At 48.6% G+C, this 16,992-nt stretch overlaps 1 protein-coding gene across 12 annotated transcripts in view; it reads right to left on the reverse strand.

Annotated features, from left to right (window-relative positions):
* The window catches only part of ASAP2 (ArfGAP with SH3 domain, ankyrin repeat and PH domain 2), a 145,791-nt gene that overhangs the window by 99,278 nt on the left and 29,521 nt on the right, over positions 1 to 16,992 (reverse strand). The window contains exon 1 of one of the 12 annotated variants that reach the window (XM_072938226.1): positions 15,343 to 15,387. The exons of the other annotated variants lie outside the window; for them this stretch is intronic. Within the exon in view, the coding sequence (XP_072794327.1) occupies positions 15,343 to 15,372 (30 nt within the window). The 5' untranslated portion in view covers positions 15,373 to 15,387. Of the gene's footprint in view, positions 1 to 15,342; positions 15,388 to 16,992 lie in introns of those variants that run through there. 12 annotated transcript variants of the gene reach the window in all.

Here is a 16,992-nt window from a genome sequence, read left to right on the forward strand (position 1 = left end):
GCAATTATTTCCCCACTCAAAAACACACCCTTCATTATAGTGCTTACTCACAGGTAATTAAGATTAAACTTGATCAGAAGAAGTTAAAAAGATTAAGACTGAGTGCTGGAAAAAGTCTCTGTCAATTACACATAAAAACAGCACTGGAATCTTAGAACAACAAAAACATAACAAAAGCTGAGAGTCTCAAGGAACCAACAGTTTCTACCAATTAGGCTGAGACTTGTAACCAGATCGGGAGCTCACCCACACCCCGCCCACTCCACACTCTACCCAAGCTTCAGAGAAGGGGGAAAAAGCTGCAATTATAACCAGAATTCATGTGGAAAAACTATAAACAGGCCAAAATCTAATAGACAATACAGCCCGAAGTAGGAACTAAGCCGCAGCGAAGTCTGACCAAACCTCATTAACTCTGAGGAGCAAGACTACAGCTGACCTTTCATTTACAAAGAAAATTTCAGAGAGTGAATTTATCACAGGGATGTGTCTTGGATATTTCAGAGGAAAATAAACAACGGTTTTCAACCACTTTCAAAGTGTCTCTCTGGATCCCCTACACAGTTTTATTAATAGCCACAGTTCTTATTTATCTCCTCCGAGTCCCTGCCGCCCGGGCGTGGCTATGCTCGGGGACGCGTGCAGCGTGGGAAAGGACAGCTCCGGGGTGGGGAGCGGGGTGCTCACACTTTTTCTTCTCAGACCCGTGCTGTCCAGGACAGCAGCCACTGGCCACAGAGGAATATTTAGAGTAAAATTAAAATGTAATAAAATTTAAAAGTCAGCTCCTCATGTCTTGCTACCTTTCTCAAGAGTGCTGGCCCCATCCCACGCGCTGCTTCCAGGCGTGCTGCCTTTAGGCTTCTCCTCTGTACCTGCAGGCCCCTCCGGGGGCCGTCCCTGAGGGTTGTCCCATAAGACACTGGCAGCATCTGGGAGTCCTTGCCCTCCTCCTTCCGTGGGCTTGGCACAAACGTCACTGTGTGACACATCCGTCTTCCTTGGGAGGGCTGACTTAGTCTGTTCCAAGAGCCCTACAGGGACCGCCATCCTGGCGCGGAAGCACCTATGTCCTGATGCTGGAATGTGGAACCAAACCCACAGTCTGAGATGAGCCTGGAGCATCCAGGGTCCACAAGCCACATCCTGCCCTCAGCCTGCTTTTACGCGGCCGTGAGCTAAGGATCTGTACAGATGAAACTTCCCAGTCCACGTAATCACGAGGAATTCTGACTCTGATCCAGCTAAGAGAAGCGTCATATCCCCAGAAGGACCCCACCTCCCATCAGCAGACCTGCATCACCAAACGTCACGCTCCACTGTTACTGTCCTTAGTTTGATTTTCATTAATAAAATTTTTTGTGGAAATTTATTTCCTCTTATTTTATAAGTATATACATAGTATCCTCAATTGTGTCTCTAGGCCCAGAAAGCCTAAAATATTTACTATCTGGACCTTTGCACACAGTGTACTGACCCCTGACCTGCAGATCCACACAGATGTTTCCCCAGCATCGTCAGCGAGCCCCTGCTCCTCCTGCCCTGACCTGAAGGCATTCGCCGGAGCCAGCAGCACAAGGCCAGCTTGGTCCCCAGTTCCCTACGGTCACAATTTGAGCCAGCAGGGGTGGGAAGGGGCTGGCTTACTCTTGGAACCCAGAGACGCTGCCCTGGAGGGGACGAGAGGACAGCGACCCATAAGCCTCCCTGATTCAGACCACATTCCAGGCCTGTCCTGTCTCATCACCCCCCATTCCTTTCATTAAAGGCCAACTGGAGAAGAAGGAATGGTATATTTGAAGGACAGTGGACCAAATAACAAAACAAAAGAATGCCCAGACCCATGTCCCAAGGACAGCTTTGCCAAGAGTCATACAGACGTTTAGACGGTGGTTTTGCCTCATCGCACATTTGACTTAACCTTGAAATAACAGAGAACGTAAATGACAGTGTCCAGTATTTCCAGAAGCCTTTGGAAAGCAGGGAAATGCACCGTAGCCTGCAGGCTCAGTGGAAAGCGAGAGCAATAATGGATCTACCTCCTCCTGGGAGTAAAGCAGAGGCCTGGAGAAGAGCAGGTGTCGTGGAGAATTAAGATGAGATACCCAGGCTAAATAACAGCGGTGTGAAATGCGTGCGTGAGGACAAACAAGAAGGACACACTCTGCATCACCTAATAAAATCCACGCTACTCACAGCATGCACCCATCTGCACCGGAAGAGACGCACCAGGATGTTTACGACATGCTTCAGAACAGCTGAAAACCGGACAAACCCAAATTCCTGTCGGTGGTGAAATGGACGAACTGTTGTGTATTCACATAACAGAATGTCACACAGCAATGGAAGCGAACGAACTTTACCTACTCAGGACACAAACGAAATTTCACAAAAATGTTCATTTAAATAAGCAAAAGCAGCAAGTTGCAAAAGTGAGTATGCAATGTAATGCCACAAAAATTCAAAAAATAGGCAGAATTAGATTATGTTTAAGGATTTAATTATGTTTATGTTTACGGATATAAATATTGCAAAGAAAAAATGAGAAAGAGCCCCAAATGCCCAACCTAGAGAGTAACCACGAAAACTACGGTGCGCTCACACAGAGTCCAGACAGTTGTCGCTGTGACTGAAGCCAACTGGGTCACCCTACGTGAAACCTTTAAGTGGAAAAAGAACACAGGCTATGCACAAATGCCCACATCAAGAAAAGAGAACCTTGAGGCTTGTAAAGTTGAAGACCCAAGTACCCACGGGCACTTCTCAGACCCCTCCCTGGCGACGTCAGCCCCCAACACAGGCCTTACTAGATCACTATTTTAGAGAAACGGAAACAGATGATGTGAACTCCAGCTTTATAAAAATGCTTTTACATCCTGATTTTATTGGGGGAAGGGAGGGAAGCTTCTGGGAGATCCGGGGGAGTCGAAAAGGGAAAGGCGAAATTTGGTGAAACAGCTACAACCCGCCAGAAGCAAAGAAAGGCACTCCCAGTCTTCCCAGTGCCCTGTTCCCGGGGAGACACAGGGGCAGGAGGGCCCGGCCTGGGTCCCTCTGACACATCCCATGGCGCGTTACTTGAGCTCTGCTCCCTGGACTGAAAAAAGCTCAGACACGAGGCAGGACACGGTTACCTCAGGAGAATAATCAGAGACAAAACAGGCATTATACCAGAAGACGCTAACACACCGCTGCAGGAAGCGGGAGGGAGGGGTGAGGGCGCCGCAGCGGACCAGGCACCCACAGGCCAGGCGATGCAGAAGCCGGAGAAGAGGCTGGGAAGGCGACCTCCACTCGGGAGCGAGGTCAGCCTTCCACATGTGTCCCAGTCCCACAAGACAATGTAGTCACAAGACAGGCTGATTTCCCCAGGAAACAGGGATCAAGCCACATGAACTTCACTTCAGTAACATAAACAGTGGAGCAGGGACTTGAGATGGCTGTTTTCTTCCCGAGCTCCCCACGCAGACGAGGAGAACCAAGGGAGACTTCTCTGCCGGGGGCTCTAGGTCTGCCTGGAGACATCACGACCCTGAGCCACTCGGGGGGGCTCTGTCCGCTCCCCTCACCCCTTGCAGCATACTGGCTCCACCACTCCAAACAGGCCCTCGGCGGAGGCCTTTCTGCTGGCAACTGGCTACCACATTTGTGTTCTGTGTGTTCTTTCAAAAAGTACCTCTTGTAACTGTGACCTGAGACTTTAAGCAGTACCTGCGTTGAAAATGGGAGAACCCATCATTCCATTCAAGTCTCTTAATTCCCTCCTAACACCCACATCTCTAGCTCCGCTCCCTACAGGAAGACGCCAGAAAGGAAAGAACCCAACAGAACGCGGTCTCAGCTCTGGGCCCTCAGCGCTGTCCTTTTGGAGAACGGTGCGGAAGTTGAAAACCACTCGTTTCAGAACCGGGCAGACGTGGTTCCGGGCCAGGCTCCACTAACCAGCAGCACAGTTTCAGAAAAATTACTTCACCTCCCTGACTTCGGTTTCTTCACCTGGAAACTGGGAGCAGTAACGCCTGCTTCACAGACGAGGTCATCGGTGTGGACAGGACCTGGAGCGCTCACGGCAGGCCCCAGTACCCCGCAGCCGTTACGAGGGTGCCTCTGGTCCTCAGAGGGGCTCCGGCTACCCTGCACCTCCCACCAGGGACAGCGGCTGGTCAGAAACCCCACCACCCCAGTACTGTCCCAATCGACGGGATACGTACGTGTTTTCAGATCTGACAACGGCCATGATAATGAGGAAAAAGTCTAAGAAAAAACATCTTTGTAGCTCACGCCAGTCTTTCACTTCTACTGCCACAGATTTTTCCCCATCAACATTTAAATTCTTCAAAACTTTTCCTGGTATGTCTCTGACTCACTAAACGGATGACAGAGCAAAGACAGGGGGGTGTCCTGGGTCACTCGTCCCCTGACTTTACCACTCAGAAGAGGAGTGTGGAGCCCCAGGTCGGAGCTGCGAGGGGAGTGGAGGGCAGCCTGGCTCCCAGGGGCAGGAGGGGAGCTCAGCGGGCTTCAGCGGCCGCCTCCTCCAAAGTTCAGGACATCATCTCCCTTACACCCTGGTCCCTGTGCTTCCTCTAAGCCGGTCCAGGGGCGCAGGCACCCCCGCCCAGACCACCTGTGTAAGTAGCCCGGCGTTTCAGACCCTTCCCCAGGGCTGGGGAGGCATGGACGAAGGTGGTGGGTGGGGCCGCCACCATCTGCATCTGTCCAGGCGACGCAACCTACTCTTGGGCTTTCCAAGGGGAAGATCAGACAGACGACCGCCGTCCTGCCGTGTCTGGATCTTCCATTTCCCGGTTCCTGTTTTCCATCCCACAGACTCGGCGCCCTGCTCTGCGGTGGAGTGGGAAGTAGGGAGGAGGGAAGCTGAGACAGGGGAAGGGAGACAAAAGGAAGCAGGACCCAGCAGGCTTGCTGAGACTGCCGCCCACAGCGCCTCCCTTGAGATGCAGCAGAGGGAGTTTCATGAGAAAAGGACAGCGAAATAAGGCCAACGCACTAACTGGGTCCCTTGCGCCCCTCCTGCTTCACCGCACGGTGCCTGTCCTCCATCCACGCTCCCTAGCCCTCAAGGCTGCATCTCTGGGAACTAACCTCTAATTTTTCTGCAACCCAAGTAGTGCAGTGACAGGGAAGGGGAAAGATAAACTGGGGGGGCCAGAGGTGCACAGGAACCATCCAGGCATTTTCCTCCCCTAGACCACACACCTGCACCCCACTTTGCCCCTGTGACCCCAACTTATCGTGAGAGCGCCACTGGAGGAGAAAGACTGCAGCTTAGGACACAGACCTGGCCTTTCATTCCCACATCTCCACACACGAACGACTGGATCTGGGCCTCAGCTTCCACATCCCTAGAATGGGGCAACAGCATCTACTTGCTAAGGCAACGGAAGTTACACCACGTGGGTGAGCACTGCCCTGGCCTCTGGAAAGCATCCAGCAGCTTGGCAGGAAGAGCAGGTTGCAGGGCCGGACGAGAGAGAGGGTGAGGCTGGATGTGGGGAGAGGTGGGGAGGGCAGGGCAGGTCCCCGTCACCGAGGAGCAGCGGAAGATGGCAGGATGTACAGCCAAAGGCCAGATCAGCTCTAGGTTGGCCGGGGCAGCACCCGAGGGTCATGAAAGGCTGTTTATTTTCAGCATCTGGGGATGTGAGCATTTCTCCCCAAGGAAGGGCTTCAGACCATTCGTTTTACTTTCTTTGTTCTCCATCCAAAGAAAAGAAATGCAAAACCCCAGCTAACAGAACAAGAAGGAGAGCAGGGGACCAGATCCCGCAACCCAGGGAGAGGCCCCCTCCTGCCTGCACCCTGGGGGCTGCCAGGCAGACCCCGGGGACCATCCTCATCTGTCCCTCCAGCAGGACACGACGTCCGCTGCACACTGCAGTCCCCTGGGAACCCCAAATGCAGAGTCCTAGAAACAGATGCTGCATTTAATGGTGCTGCTCGCTCAGCCTGAAGGGTGAAGAGGAGCAGAGAGAGACGAAGATGAAGGTTTATGACATGAGTAAAGATATTCTACGTTTCTCAGACCAGAACGCTACTTGCTTTGAAGCCACTGTGCAGAGTATTTACTATCCCTCAAAAAAGCAAAAATACAAATTATTTACTATTCCTCAAGAAACCCGAGGAAGTTGCAAGAGGGCACAGACAAGAAGGCAGCTTCTCCGGGTGCTGCTGGTTCAAGCCACACAGCCCAGGCTTCTAGGAAGGTTTACACTTATTACAGTGACCCGAACAATGGATTGTGCAAATGAAGGGGTGAGTATGGTGGCAGGGAGAGGGCACCAACCGGCTCTGTCACCTACTCATATGGTGGCCCCGCTTCTCCTCGGAAGTTCCAGATGTAAAATTCTATGAAACCACTGTCTTTAAGACAGTTTGCATGTCAGCTATCTCTCCTAAAGAGGGATGACAACTGTACTCAAATACATGTGACGCATAGATTAATTTTCCAGGAATTCCTGCCTGAGAGTCTCAATAGAATCAATTAATGACTAGCTATTAATACTGTGAATAATCCCTATTCCACATGTAAAAACAAGTATTTGGTAATGGCAAAAAGTGACTTTTAACTAAAAATTCCACATTTCCCTGGCTTGGACTTCTCAAAATAGACAGGAAGAAATGTAAATTGTATGTCAGTACAACTTAACAGAAGGTCAAGATACAAACACGAAAACATCAGCAGTCGTACTGGGGGTACCAGTAGTGACAGGTCTCTCACATCTGCATAGCACTTTGAACACAATGTGCTTTTACACATATTACATCTGGTGGGCCTCAAACACAGGTAATGTTACTGTAACAAAGCAGAGGCGAAGGCTCAGAAAGGTGAAGTTATTTTTCCAAGGCCACAGAGGTAATGATAAAACCAAAATGCCACCTTTGTAATTTTCTTTCAGTTAAAAAAAAAAAACTTTTTAAAAATTCTTTTTTATGGCCGAGTAGTATTCCATTGTATAAATACACCACGATTTCTTTATCCAGTCACTTGTTGATGGACATTTAGGTTGTTTCCATGCCTTGGCTACTGTGAATAGTGCTGCTATGAACACTGGGGTGCATGTATCATAAAATAATGCCATTTGCAGCAACATGGATAGACCTGGAGATTGTCATTTTAAGTGAAGTAAATCATAAAGAGAAAGAAAAATACCATGTGATATCACTCATATGTGGAAATCTAAAAAAAAGAAAAAAGAAGACACTAATGAACTCATCTATAAAACAGAAGCAGACTCACAGACATAGTCAACAATCTTATGGTTACCGGGGAGAAATGGGGTGGGGAGGGATAAATTAGTGAGTTCAACATTCGCAAATATTAACTGCTATATATAAAAATAGAGAAAAAACAAATTTCTTTTGTATAGCACAGGGAACTATATTCAACATCTTGTAATAACCTTTAATGAAAAAGAATATGAAAACAAATATGTATTTTATATATATATGTAACTGGTACATTATGCTGTACATTAGAGATTGACATATTGTGACTATACTTTAATTTAAAAAATAAAATAAATAAAAAAAAATAAGTTTATTCTGTATAGCATAGGGAATAATATTCAGTATCTTGTAGTAACCTACAATGAAAAATATGAAAACGAATATATGTATGTATATGTATGACTGAAACATTATACTGTACACCAGAAACTGACACAACTTTGTAAACTGACTGTACTTCAACTTAAAAAAAAACTTTCACATTATCTTAGCTTGTTGTTCTTTCTGACATCATGTGCTGTTTCCTTAGTCTCTTCAAGGTAAATGACTATTTATTCCAGGGAATAAAGCCAGGCCTATCAGCTCCTTCAGGTCGGGACCCCCTGATTTCTTGTCTCCGAATCTCCACCGCCAGCACAGTGCCTGACACCTGCAAATGCTCCGTGAACAAGGAATGAACGAAGCCACACCCGTCTTCTCTAGTTTACACCAAACAACATGGCGGCAGGCCGTCCAGGAAAGAATTCTCACGGAAGGCAACCACAGTCATATCCTGAAGAAAGCAGCAAGTCATTAGAAGGCGGAGGAGCCCCCAGCAGGGAGATCACAGTCAAACAAGCAGGGCCTGGCAGGACAAATGGCTAAGGGATAGTCACCAAGTGCCCCATCCATTTGGTCAGTGGCTTTTGAAACATAATTCCTCTGTATAAAGTGGATTTAAAAGATATCTTACTAGAATACAAATTGTTCAAACATATAACATCACATAAAAAGAATCAGCAAAACCCATGAGGCTGTGTTCATTCACTTGAAATGGGCCCCGTGGGTGCCAGCAGCCTGTACGTGCACGTCGGTACTCTTTCAGTTACAACAAGATGGAGAAAACTCCGATTTGCATGTATAAATAGAAACAGATGGTCAAAGACATTACTTTTGAAAACAGCCCAAGATACTCTTTATTTAAACTAATTCAAAGCTTTGAAATAGAAAGAAGTTTGTTTCAAGTCTCTACCACGGACAGCATCTCGTATCTCCCTGCAGTCCTGAGCTCAAATACATTATACAGCAAGCACCTAAAACGTGCGGTAACGCTAAGGGCCACATGAACAGCACATGGCGTCATGTGTGGAACACTGATTTCTTCTACAACCGACTGCAAAACGACATTTAACCGAAGGAGGGACACGCACAGACACATGCTAACACCAGCTTTCCACATCTTGGTGACCGTGCTGCTGTGCTCTTTTTTTGTCTTGATCACCCCAAAGCCATGCTTAACACATAGTTGACACTCAATAAATATTGATTAAATGAATTAATTGTGCTGCCAAGGTAACAAGATAACCTGCTTTCCAAGGGACCCTAGAACGGCTCTTTTCCTCCTCCCGTCTCTGCGAAGCTGTCTGGCCTGTCAACGCGCCGTTAAGAAGGCGGTAGATCTGCCATGGTCATTCTACGGATCCAGGTCCACACACACCCCTTCATCAAAACAGGACCTTAGAAACGACCTCACCGCAGAGCTCCATCCCTGGAGCAACGCCAGCTCCTAAGAAGTTCCCCTCAACACTCAACATGCTCCTCACCAACCGGCACACAAGTAAGTGCACTCTTCCCAGGAGTCCTGAGCATTCCAGGTGTATCACCTCACTGCCAGGAGATGCAAAATTAAAGTGTAAATCTTGGCTTTTCAAAATTTTTAGACAATTGTTGTAAATATTAAATATAAAACCAGTATAGACACTATGCAGAAACCCTGCAGAAGTTCAGGGTCCCCACATCAGTTCTGCCCCTAATTCCCTTCATAATCTTGGGCAAGTCTCACCATCTCTGTAAAACTGGGAGGGGCGAATCCCATTATTTCTAAAGGCACCAGCTGGAACTACCTATGACCATGAACACATAAACCAGAGTGCCTCTGCTTTAACCTCCAGTGTTCACTGACATCAGATTAGCTTAATATGCTTGTAACAAGATGATGTGAGGCCACCTCTTCAGAACTCCACAGGATGTCTGCCCCCGCAAATTCAACAAGGCTGGTGTCCCCAGTGTTCCCGTCCCCTCCTCCCACAGGTACTGGGTCCCAGCACTCTCCAGCTGGGATGGAGAAAGACGAAAAATCAGGTGAGGTATCGCATTTCTAGTCAAGTACAACACGCAGGTTACCTTCGGTCATGAAACATACGAACAGACGCTGGAGATGAGTGGTTCTGCTGCGAACCTCTCCGTCTCTCCACATCCTGCGTGCCCAGACCCCTGCAGCAACCAACCCAGCCCGAGCTTCAGCGCCACTGGGAGGACAGGGTCCCCAGGGCCTGTGACCCCAGGAGCACAGAAGGTGGAAGTCGGTCTCCACCTCACCCAGTTCTCAGGACCTCAGAGACCTGGTGAGAAACCACAGGGCCCATGCCCGTTCACAGAAGAAAGCCCTGTAAGGAGACGGCGAGGGCTCCCTGCGATCTGACCCCTTCCTCCTTCTGTCTCTAATTTCACTGTCCCTTTACCAACCCTCCACACTCCGCTCCTAGCAGACAACTCTTCCCGGAAGAAGCTGCGGGTTCTCGTGTTCGTGTGTTCTGGCTGCTCCTTTGCGTGGAGGGCCTTCCCCTCCAGAGCCCTCAGCATCCACCCAGATGCCACCTCCTCTGTGAGGCCTTCCCGTCCCCTCTGTGCTCCCAAAGTTCCCCGATCCTACCTCTTTGAGAAAACCCGCTTTACTTTGCCTTGTTTTATTGTTCATTGGTGGAAACTATCTTCCCCACTAGATACCAGGTTCCTTGAGGGTAAGGCCTGCGTCTCTATTTCTATTTTTGACCCTATGATGCTGGGCTCAGTGCTTGGCTCGCAGGTGATCCATGACAGCTGCATTTAAGTTCATCTCTATGGCCCCTCTCACCTCCAGCAGCTACTGTTTGAGTCAATGAGCCAGATTAACAGGAAGAGATGTAATGTCTCAGCGGTCGAGAGATGGCCCCTCCATCCTGGCTCTGATTTATGATTCCTGAGCACCACAGCCCCCTTCCCGTTCCTCTCTTAGGCATTTACTGCTTTCAACCGCGTCTGATGGCTATTGGTGGACTCAGTTTAAATGAAAACCCACCACACTGTGTTCTCCTGGGGAGCCAGGCAACATGTCCCACATCCCTTTATACCTGCTGTGGAAAGGGAAACCACGTGACGCGTTTCAAGGCTCGTTAGCTGATTAAAGGCCCAGGCCTCGATCACTGAACGGGGCCCCGGGTCTGACATCCCCAGATCGTGCGTGGCACCAGGCGTCGCCAGAGCTCCGGGGTCCTAGAGGCGACGGTGCAATGAGCTGGCTTTGTACTTCTTGTTCTTCCCCAGTGCCAGCACAAAGTCTGTGGTCACACAGCACTAGCTGAATTATGAGCAACAATTACCACGTGTGCAGCATACCTTACAGACTACAGAATGCTCCTCCACAAACCTTAAATGCCCACTTTGTGACAGGCAGCATACTCAATGCTGAGAATGAACACAGAGTTTCTGCCCCAAGGAGGTCATGTGTACCACCGCAGCTTCCTAACAACCCTAGGAGGCAGTTAGGGTAGGTATTACTTCCCTCATCTTGCAGATGGTGAGACTGAGGCTCAAGAGATTAAGTAAACTTTCCAAATAAGACAAATGTACGGATGGGAAATGATGTAAACTCGGATGAGACCCCAACTCCTGCTCTCCCTTCACCACGTGCAGCTTGACCTGCCTGCGTGCTTTTCAGAGACCCTGAGCAGAACCAGACCAAACAAAAACCCAGAAGGCTGGCAGAGTTGGTTCCAGGGCCACCCTCTCCGACCGGGGTCCTCGGGCATCCCCTGCAGGCCCCCAAGGAGGCCCCACCCTCCTCTGAAGGAGCAGCCCAACCAACTCGGCTCAGCCAACGTGGGGAGGCCGGCGGCAGCGCTCCCGCCTGAGCGCCAGGACACAAGCCTGCATCCCACACGCTCCGGGATGCTCCGCCCCAGCCTCACGAGGCCTCCCGCCTCCTGTGCTCCACAGCTCCACCTGTGCTGCTCCATCCTGTGAAGGCCCCACACGCAGTCCCTGTGACACCTGTCACTTCCCTCCCTGGAATTATCCACACCCTCTCAGCAAGGTACTTCCCAAGGACACTCCTGGCAGGCTCCTAGGGGAGTGTTTGTGGCAGACACTTAGGACATCCCCTCAAATCACTCCCCATCTGAGTCCAAGGAAAGTCCAAATATGTGGTTCAGTTTGTAAGTATGAAACCCTTCAGACACCACAATCATCACAGAAATGAAAACTGCTATTTGAGGGAAGCTGTGCCACCCACTTTGGAGACACGTGGGCAGACGGGGCAGACAGACAGCAGGGGAAGGGACAGGGTTAAGCCACAGACCCTGGTGTACAGACCGAGGTCATGCTAAGTTCACACCACATTTAAGGTCCTCTCAGGATGGAATTTTGAGACCAAAGCCTCACAGCTGAAGAACAAGGCATTAGGCTCCATCAGCTGTAAAGAGGGAAGAAACCTGGGTTACGCAGACACCCAAGGGCTAGCCTGGCTCCACCACTAACTGGCTATGTGGCCTTGGCCAAGTGACAACCTCTGGCCCATCACAGAACTCACAGCTGTCCACAGGAATGCTAAAGTGAAGTTTCTTCCAGACCTAAACTCTAGGCGTTTTAAGATTCTACGCACATGGGGTGGAGAGATTACGAAAGTCAAAGAACAGCATCATTTAATGCAAACCCCGTCCTCTGGATTTGGGGATGGAGAGAATTCTCGGTGACAGATGAATGCAAGGGCCAGCCTCAGTCAATGACAATACTGAGCTCCGGACAGAGTGGACAACAGCAGCAGTGACCACTCTGGTAAGAATCTGGAGATACTAAAATCCATGATCAGAACAGGGCCCTGGGCCACAAAGAACTTAAAATCTAACCAAAACATACAATCTACATGTCAAATGGTCTGAGGAAACTGACCGAGTAACTGACTGGTAGATAGGAGGGGAGGTTACTGCTGGAAACAGAGCAAACTCCCACACCCACCGAGGGCCCGAATCTGATGCCTGCGGCCAGTGTCTCACTGATTCTCCTGGTGACCCTCTGAGCTCGGCGGCATTTTCCTGGTTTCACAGGTGAGGAAACTAAGGCTCAAACAGCTAACTCTCACTGGGTCACGAGCAAGTAGGTGGCAGAAATCAACAAGATTCACACCCTGGACCGTGACCTCACAGCCTATGGTCTAACACCTTCCCCATATTTGAAAAATTAAATCGACTATCTGGGGGGGAAAATGGTACCAAAATACCAAAGGTTTTTTTTTTTTTTAACTGTCCTGTTTTCTTAAATAAGAGACCAGAGTACGATTTTGCCTTAATATTCAGGATTACTGGGAGCACCAAAGACTGCCTCGCTTGTACCACTCTGGATGGTCAGCCCGGGAGGCAGGACCCTGGCCACCACGCTACACGGCCCTACTCTGCTGGGCTCGATTCTCTCTGCCTCCGGCTGCTCCTCCTCCCTATCAGCCACCTTCCCTTTCACCCACCATCCAGCCTGGACTCCGGGGCAGCAGAACCAGGGCTCCTTCTGTTGACTTCCGGTTCCTGGACGTGCTCCAGATGGCAAAGGTAGCTAAGTGCCTGACCTCTAGATAAGTGGAGCGTAATTATGCTGAAGAGCTGGGGGCACATCATAAAAGGTTGTAAGAGTGGGTGTGTGGAGGGGAGTGGGGAATGGGGCCAGACAGTGACAGTTTCCTGAATCAGCCAAGTTTAGCACCAGATTTTAAACCTAAGAGACACAATGTGTACAGTAAGGAGGAGAGAGACCATGTCAAGACAGGAACTGCTGGAATGGGCAAAAAATACTAGTAACAGCACCCCCTCACGGAACTCCTGCTCTATGCCTGGCACTGGTCCACGTGCTCTCCGAACACAGGTTCATTTAAGTAGTGACTCCCAAATTTCAGAATGAGGAAGCTGAGAACCAGACCGAGCTTCTAGGACCAAAGACACATGAGCCGGTAAGCAGCTGAGGTGAGATCTGAACCCTGGAACCCCAACGCCAATGCCCATCCACACATGCCTTCACCACAGCACGTTCCCTTAAAAACTCTTCTTACAGAAGCAGCCAGCAAACACACAGAGGCACTCAAATCAAAAAGCCAAACTATGGACAGGAAGCAGCACATGAGGTCATGAGGTTGATGAGGCCAATATCCTATCAGGCAGGCAAATGGCTAAACCATCAGCTGGTGCAGAGTGGACCATCTAAGACTCCCTGTCTGGGGCATCCGGTGATTTGGAACCGTTCCAAGATGGTGCCTCTCTGGAAAAGGGCAAGGCAGTCTCCCTAATCGAGGGGCAGAGAGTTCAACCTCATCAAGATTTCCAGCTGCTGCCTCAATACCAGATCTGTGCAGCTTGTGCCATCAAAACTCATGAACAGACAAACGGCTGTCAGACAGAAGATCCTTCTCAATTAAAAATACCACAGGATGACTCTTCCGCACACACTGGACTCAGGCTTGTGTGGAAGCCATTAACTTCCCAGGGACAAGCCTTTCCCACACTGAGGCACCATCATGGGCTAAATGATCTGGATGTAAAGATACAGATCAAGAGCATTAAGGACAGGAAAGCAAGAAAGGCATCCTGTACTAACGGTTAATGGATTGAAGACATTTGCAGTTTTGTAAAAAAAAATTCTAGACCCAGGATGAAACCTTACACACAGTTGAAAGATGAAAACGTTCACACAGTTCTGCTCGGTAGTAGATGGGTTACTGAAAAGACACGCACATCAGGAGGTGGTTAGGTCTGCCTGTCTCAAACGTGTAGGGAGTCTGGGTCTGAAGACACTTCACAGAGAATCCTATCCAATTTTTCACTCATAAATGTAAAGAGTTCTTCAAAGTCAGGACTTTACCAGCGGCAGGTCCAAGGCCCTCAAACCAGATCTCCTGGCACCCAATCCAGAGCTTCTTCCCGGCCCCAGGACACCACCCTCCTGTCTGTTTATTAAATTTAAATAATCACCCCCTCTGTATTCTAGTTTTTAAAGTTCTGACTAGCCAGTAACCAAAGGTGGGGCTCACCCTTCTTGCATCTGAGCCCCAACAACCACAACAATATACTGACTGGTTGAGAGCCAGCCATACCCCAGGCTCTGCTCTGGGCACCCGGGAGCCAGAGCCACACAAAACAAAACAAAGTCTCTGTTGCCTCAGAGTGCCCAGGGTCGTTCCAGTGGAGACAGGAGACGGCCCAGAGTGTCAGACAGTGATGAGCTGGGGGGCAAAGCAGGAGGAGGATGAAGTCCCCAGGCCAGGCAGGGGCGCCTGTGTCCTCTGTTCCCTGCTCTGCCACCAGCTTCCCGCAGGCGCTCAGTGAGTATTCTCTGACTGAGGGACACACGGAGAGTGAAGAGTGGAGCTCTTTCAGACAGAGAAGTCAGGAAGCTGAGATATTTGAGCAACATGTGCAAAAAGACTCAGAGACTGTATGTTACAGGAGGTAACTGCCATCACTTCAAGAAATGACCAAAAATAACTGTATGACTAATCGTTCAGGGCTTGTTTTTACAGAACACTGCACACTGAGCACAGTGAATGGCCGAGGAAGTACAGAATAAACTGGCCCTGCAGTCCGGCTCCAGTCCAGCAGCCCCACCCCGGCCCCAGGTGTCTCCAGAGCCTTCGAGGAGAAGCAGCAGCAACGTGGCACCCACACCACAGTCACCAAAGGAGCTGGAAAACGTCCTTCCCAACAAAGGGAGCACTAGCCTTTCTCAGACCAGAGGCTCTTGCCTGGAGGATTCCTACTCTGTATGAAAAACAGGCACAGTTCCTGGAATCTCTAATAATAATGATATTACTATTACCACCTTGTACTGAGTCCTGACCGCAGGCTGCATGTTAAACGTAGGAGGCATTTAACTCGAATTCTTGCATCTGATCCTCCCTACAATCTGCAGAGTGGGAAACAAAGTAAACCCGCCACAGGCCACGCTACCAATAAGAGGTAAAAGTGACATCTCAACCCAGGCCTCTGTGACTCATGCTTTTACCTTCTATGTCACAGTAGGTGGTCACTGAATGCTGGTGAGACGCAAATGAACTCAAGCACCATCGTGTCGCCGGGTGAAAAAACAGCTTCTATCTGCAGAAAGCCTAAATAACCAGTCTAAGCCATGCTTTTCACAATGCCTTACAAAGGACCGTGTGAAAATGTTTTCCCTTCAAGTCACACATTCCAATTAAACTGTAAATAAATACACATTAAATCTATCTCCTGCTCTTTGTAGAAACACTGAGAGGTGCCTGGTAAAGATTCAGGGCACAGTCACTAAGCACCGTGACTGCAGCATCGCCTGGGAGCCCCAGTTAGTGGCTCCAGCCTCCAGCCACACAAAGGTCAGAGCCTCTAAGGCCAAAGAGCTTAATGTGAAACACACCTCAGTTTAGTGTGCTGTCAAGTTCTTCCCGTGAGTGTAAACCACGTCACATAATCCAAGCTGGGAGCTAGAAATGTGTTCTCAGAAAGGGTTCTCTGTTCAATTCCCATCATAAAACCCTAGAACTTTATTCCAGGATTTTATAGAGCCCTGTCTGCCTGTGTAGCTTAACATTTACTTGATATCCCAAGATCAAGCTTTTTACCTTAATCCTAATCTTAATGGTTTGCTAAAGCCACAATAGCTTCAAACCCCTTTAATGATGAGTTTACTATAAAAGTAATTTTTCCACTAATTTCCAAAAGTAAACTTCATGTGCATACTTCATAAAAACTAACACACACGTACCACCTCTCCTTCTGGGGAACAAATTTTGCTGGCTATTTTTAACCACACTATTTCCTAATTACTTCTATTTGTCCCTTACAATTAGACTGCGAGCCCCAGCAGGTCCATATTTATAGAATTTTCAGCAACAAGTGTAGTATACAATCAAATTGCTTGATGGGTACACGAACAAGTGAGTGAGAGAATGAATGAATGAATGAATATATACATACCAGAGTAACCTAGCTATACAGTCATTCTGCCTCTAGTTAGTCTAGGTTAAAATAAAACGGTTAAAATAAAGCAAGCTTTAGCTTCTCTAAGTGGACTCTACCTCCCTGAAAAATATAGAATGGTTTTGACTTTCCACCTAACTAGATCTTGAAAATATGTTAATTAAAATTCATCTGCATGACACTGTAAGCAGATGCCTTTAAACCAAATATCATTCCAACAGTTCCTTCTCTGATTTAGTCACATCTTCCATCTGAGTTCCTATACCCACCGTGATTATAATTTATGAACAAAAATGTGCATTATAAAATTTTTTCAAGACTCACTGGGGTAAAATATTCCTGTTGCTGGAAACGAAGTACAATCCTTTGTAAATCCATACGCCTTCTCTCTGTAACTCCTAAAAGCCATCATTCAGGATAGGCCAAAATAAAGACAAGACACAAGGCTGCTTCTGCATCTTTTATGAACAAAAATTTGTTTTTCCGCTACTGGGCCTCGGTTATATCCAAGTAGCTA

Source organism: Vicugna pacos, chromosome 15, assembly GCF_048564905.1.
Source record: "Vicugna pacos chromosome 15, VicPac4, whole genome shotgun sequence".
Lineage (NCBI taxonomy): Eukaryota > Metazoa > Chordata > Mammalia > Artiodactyla > Camelidae > Vicugna > Vicugna pacos.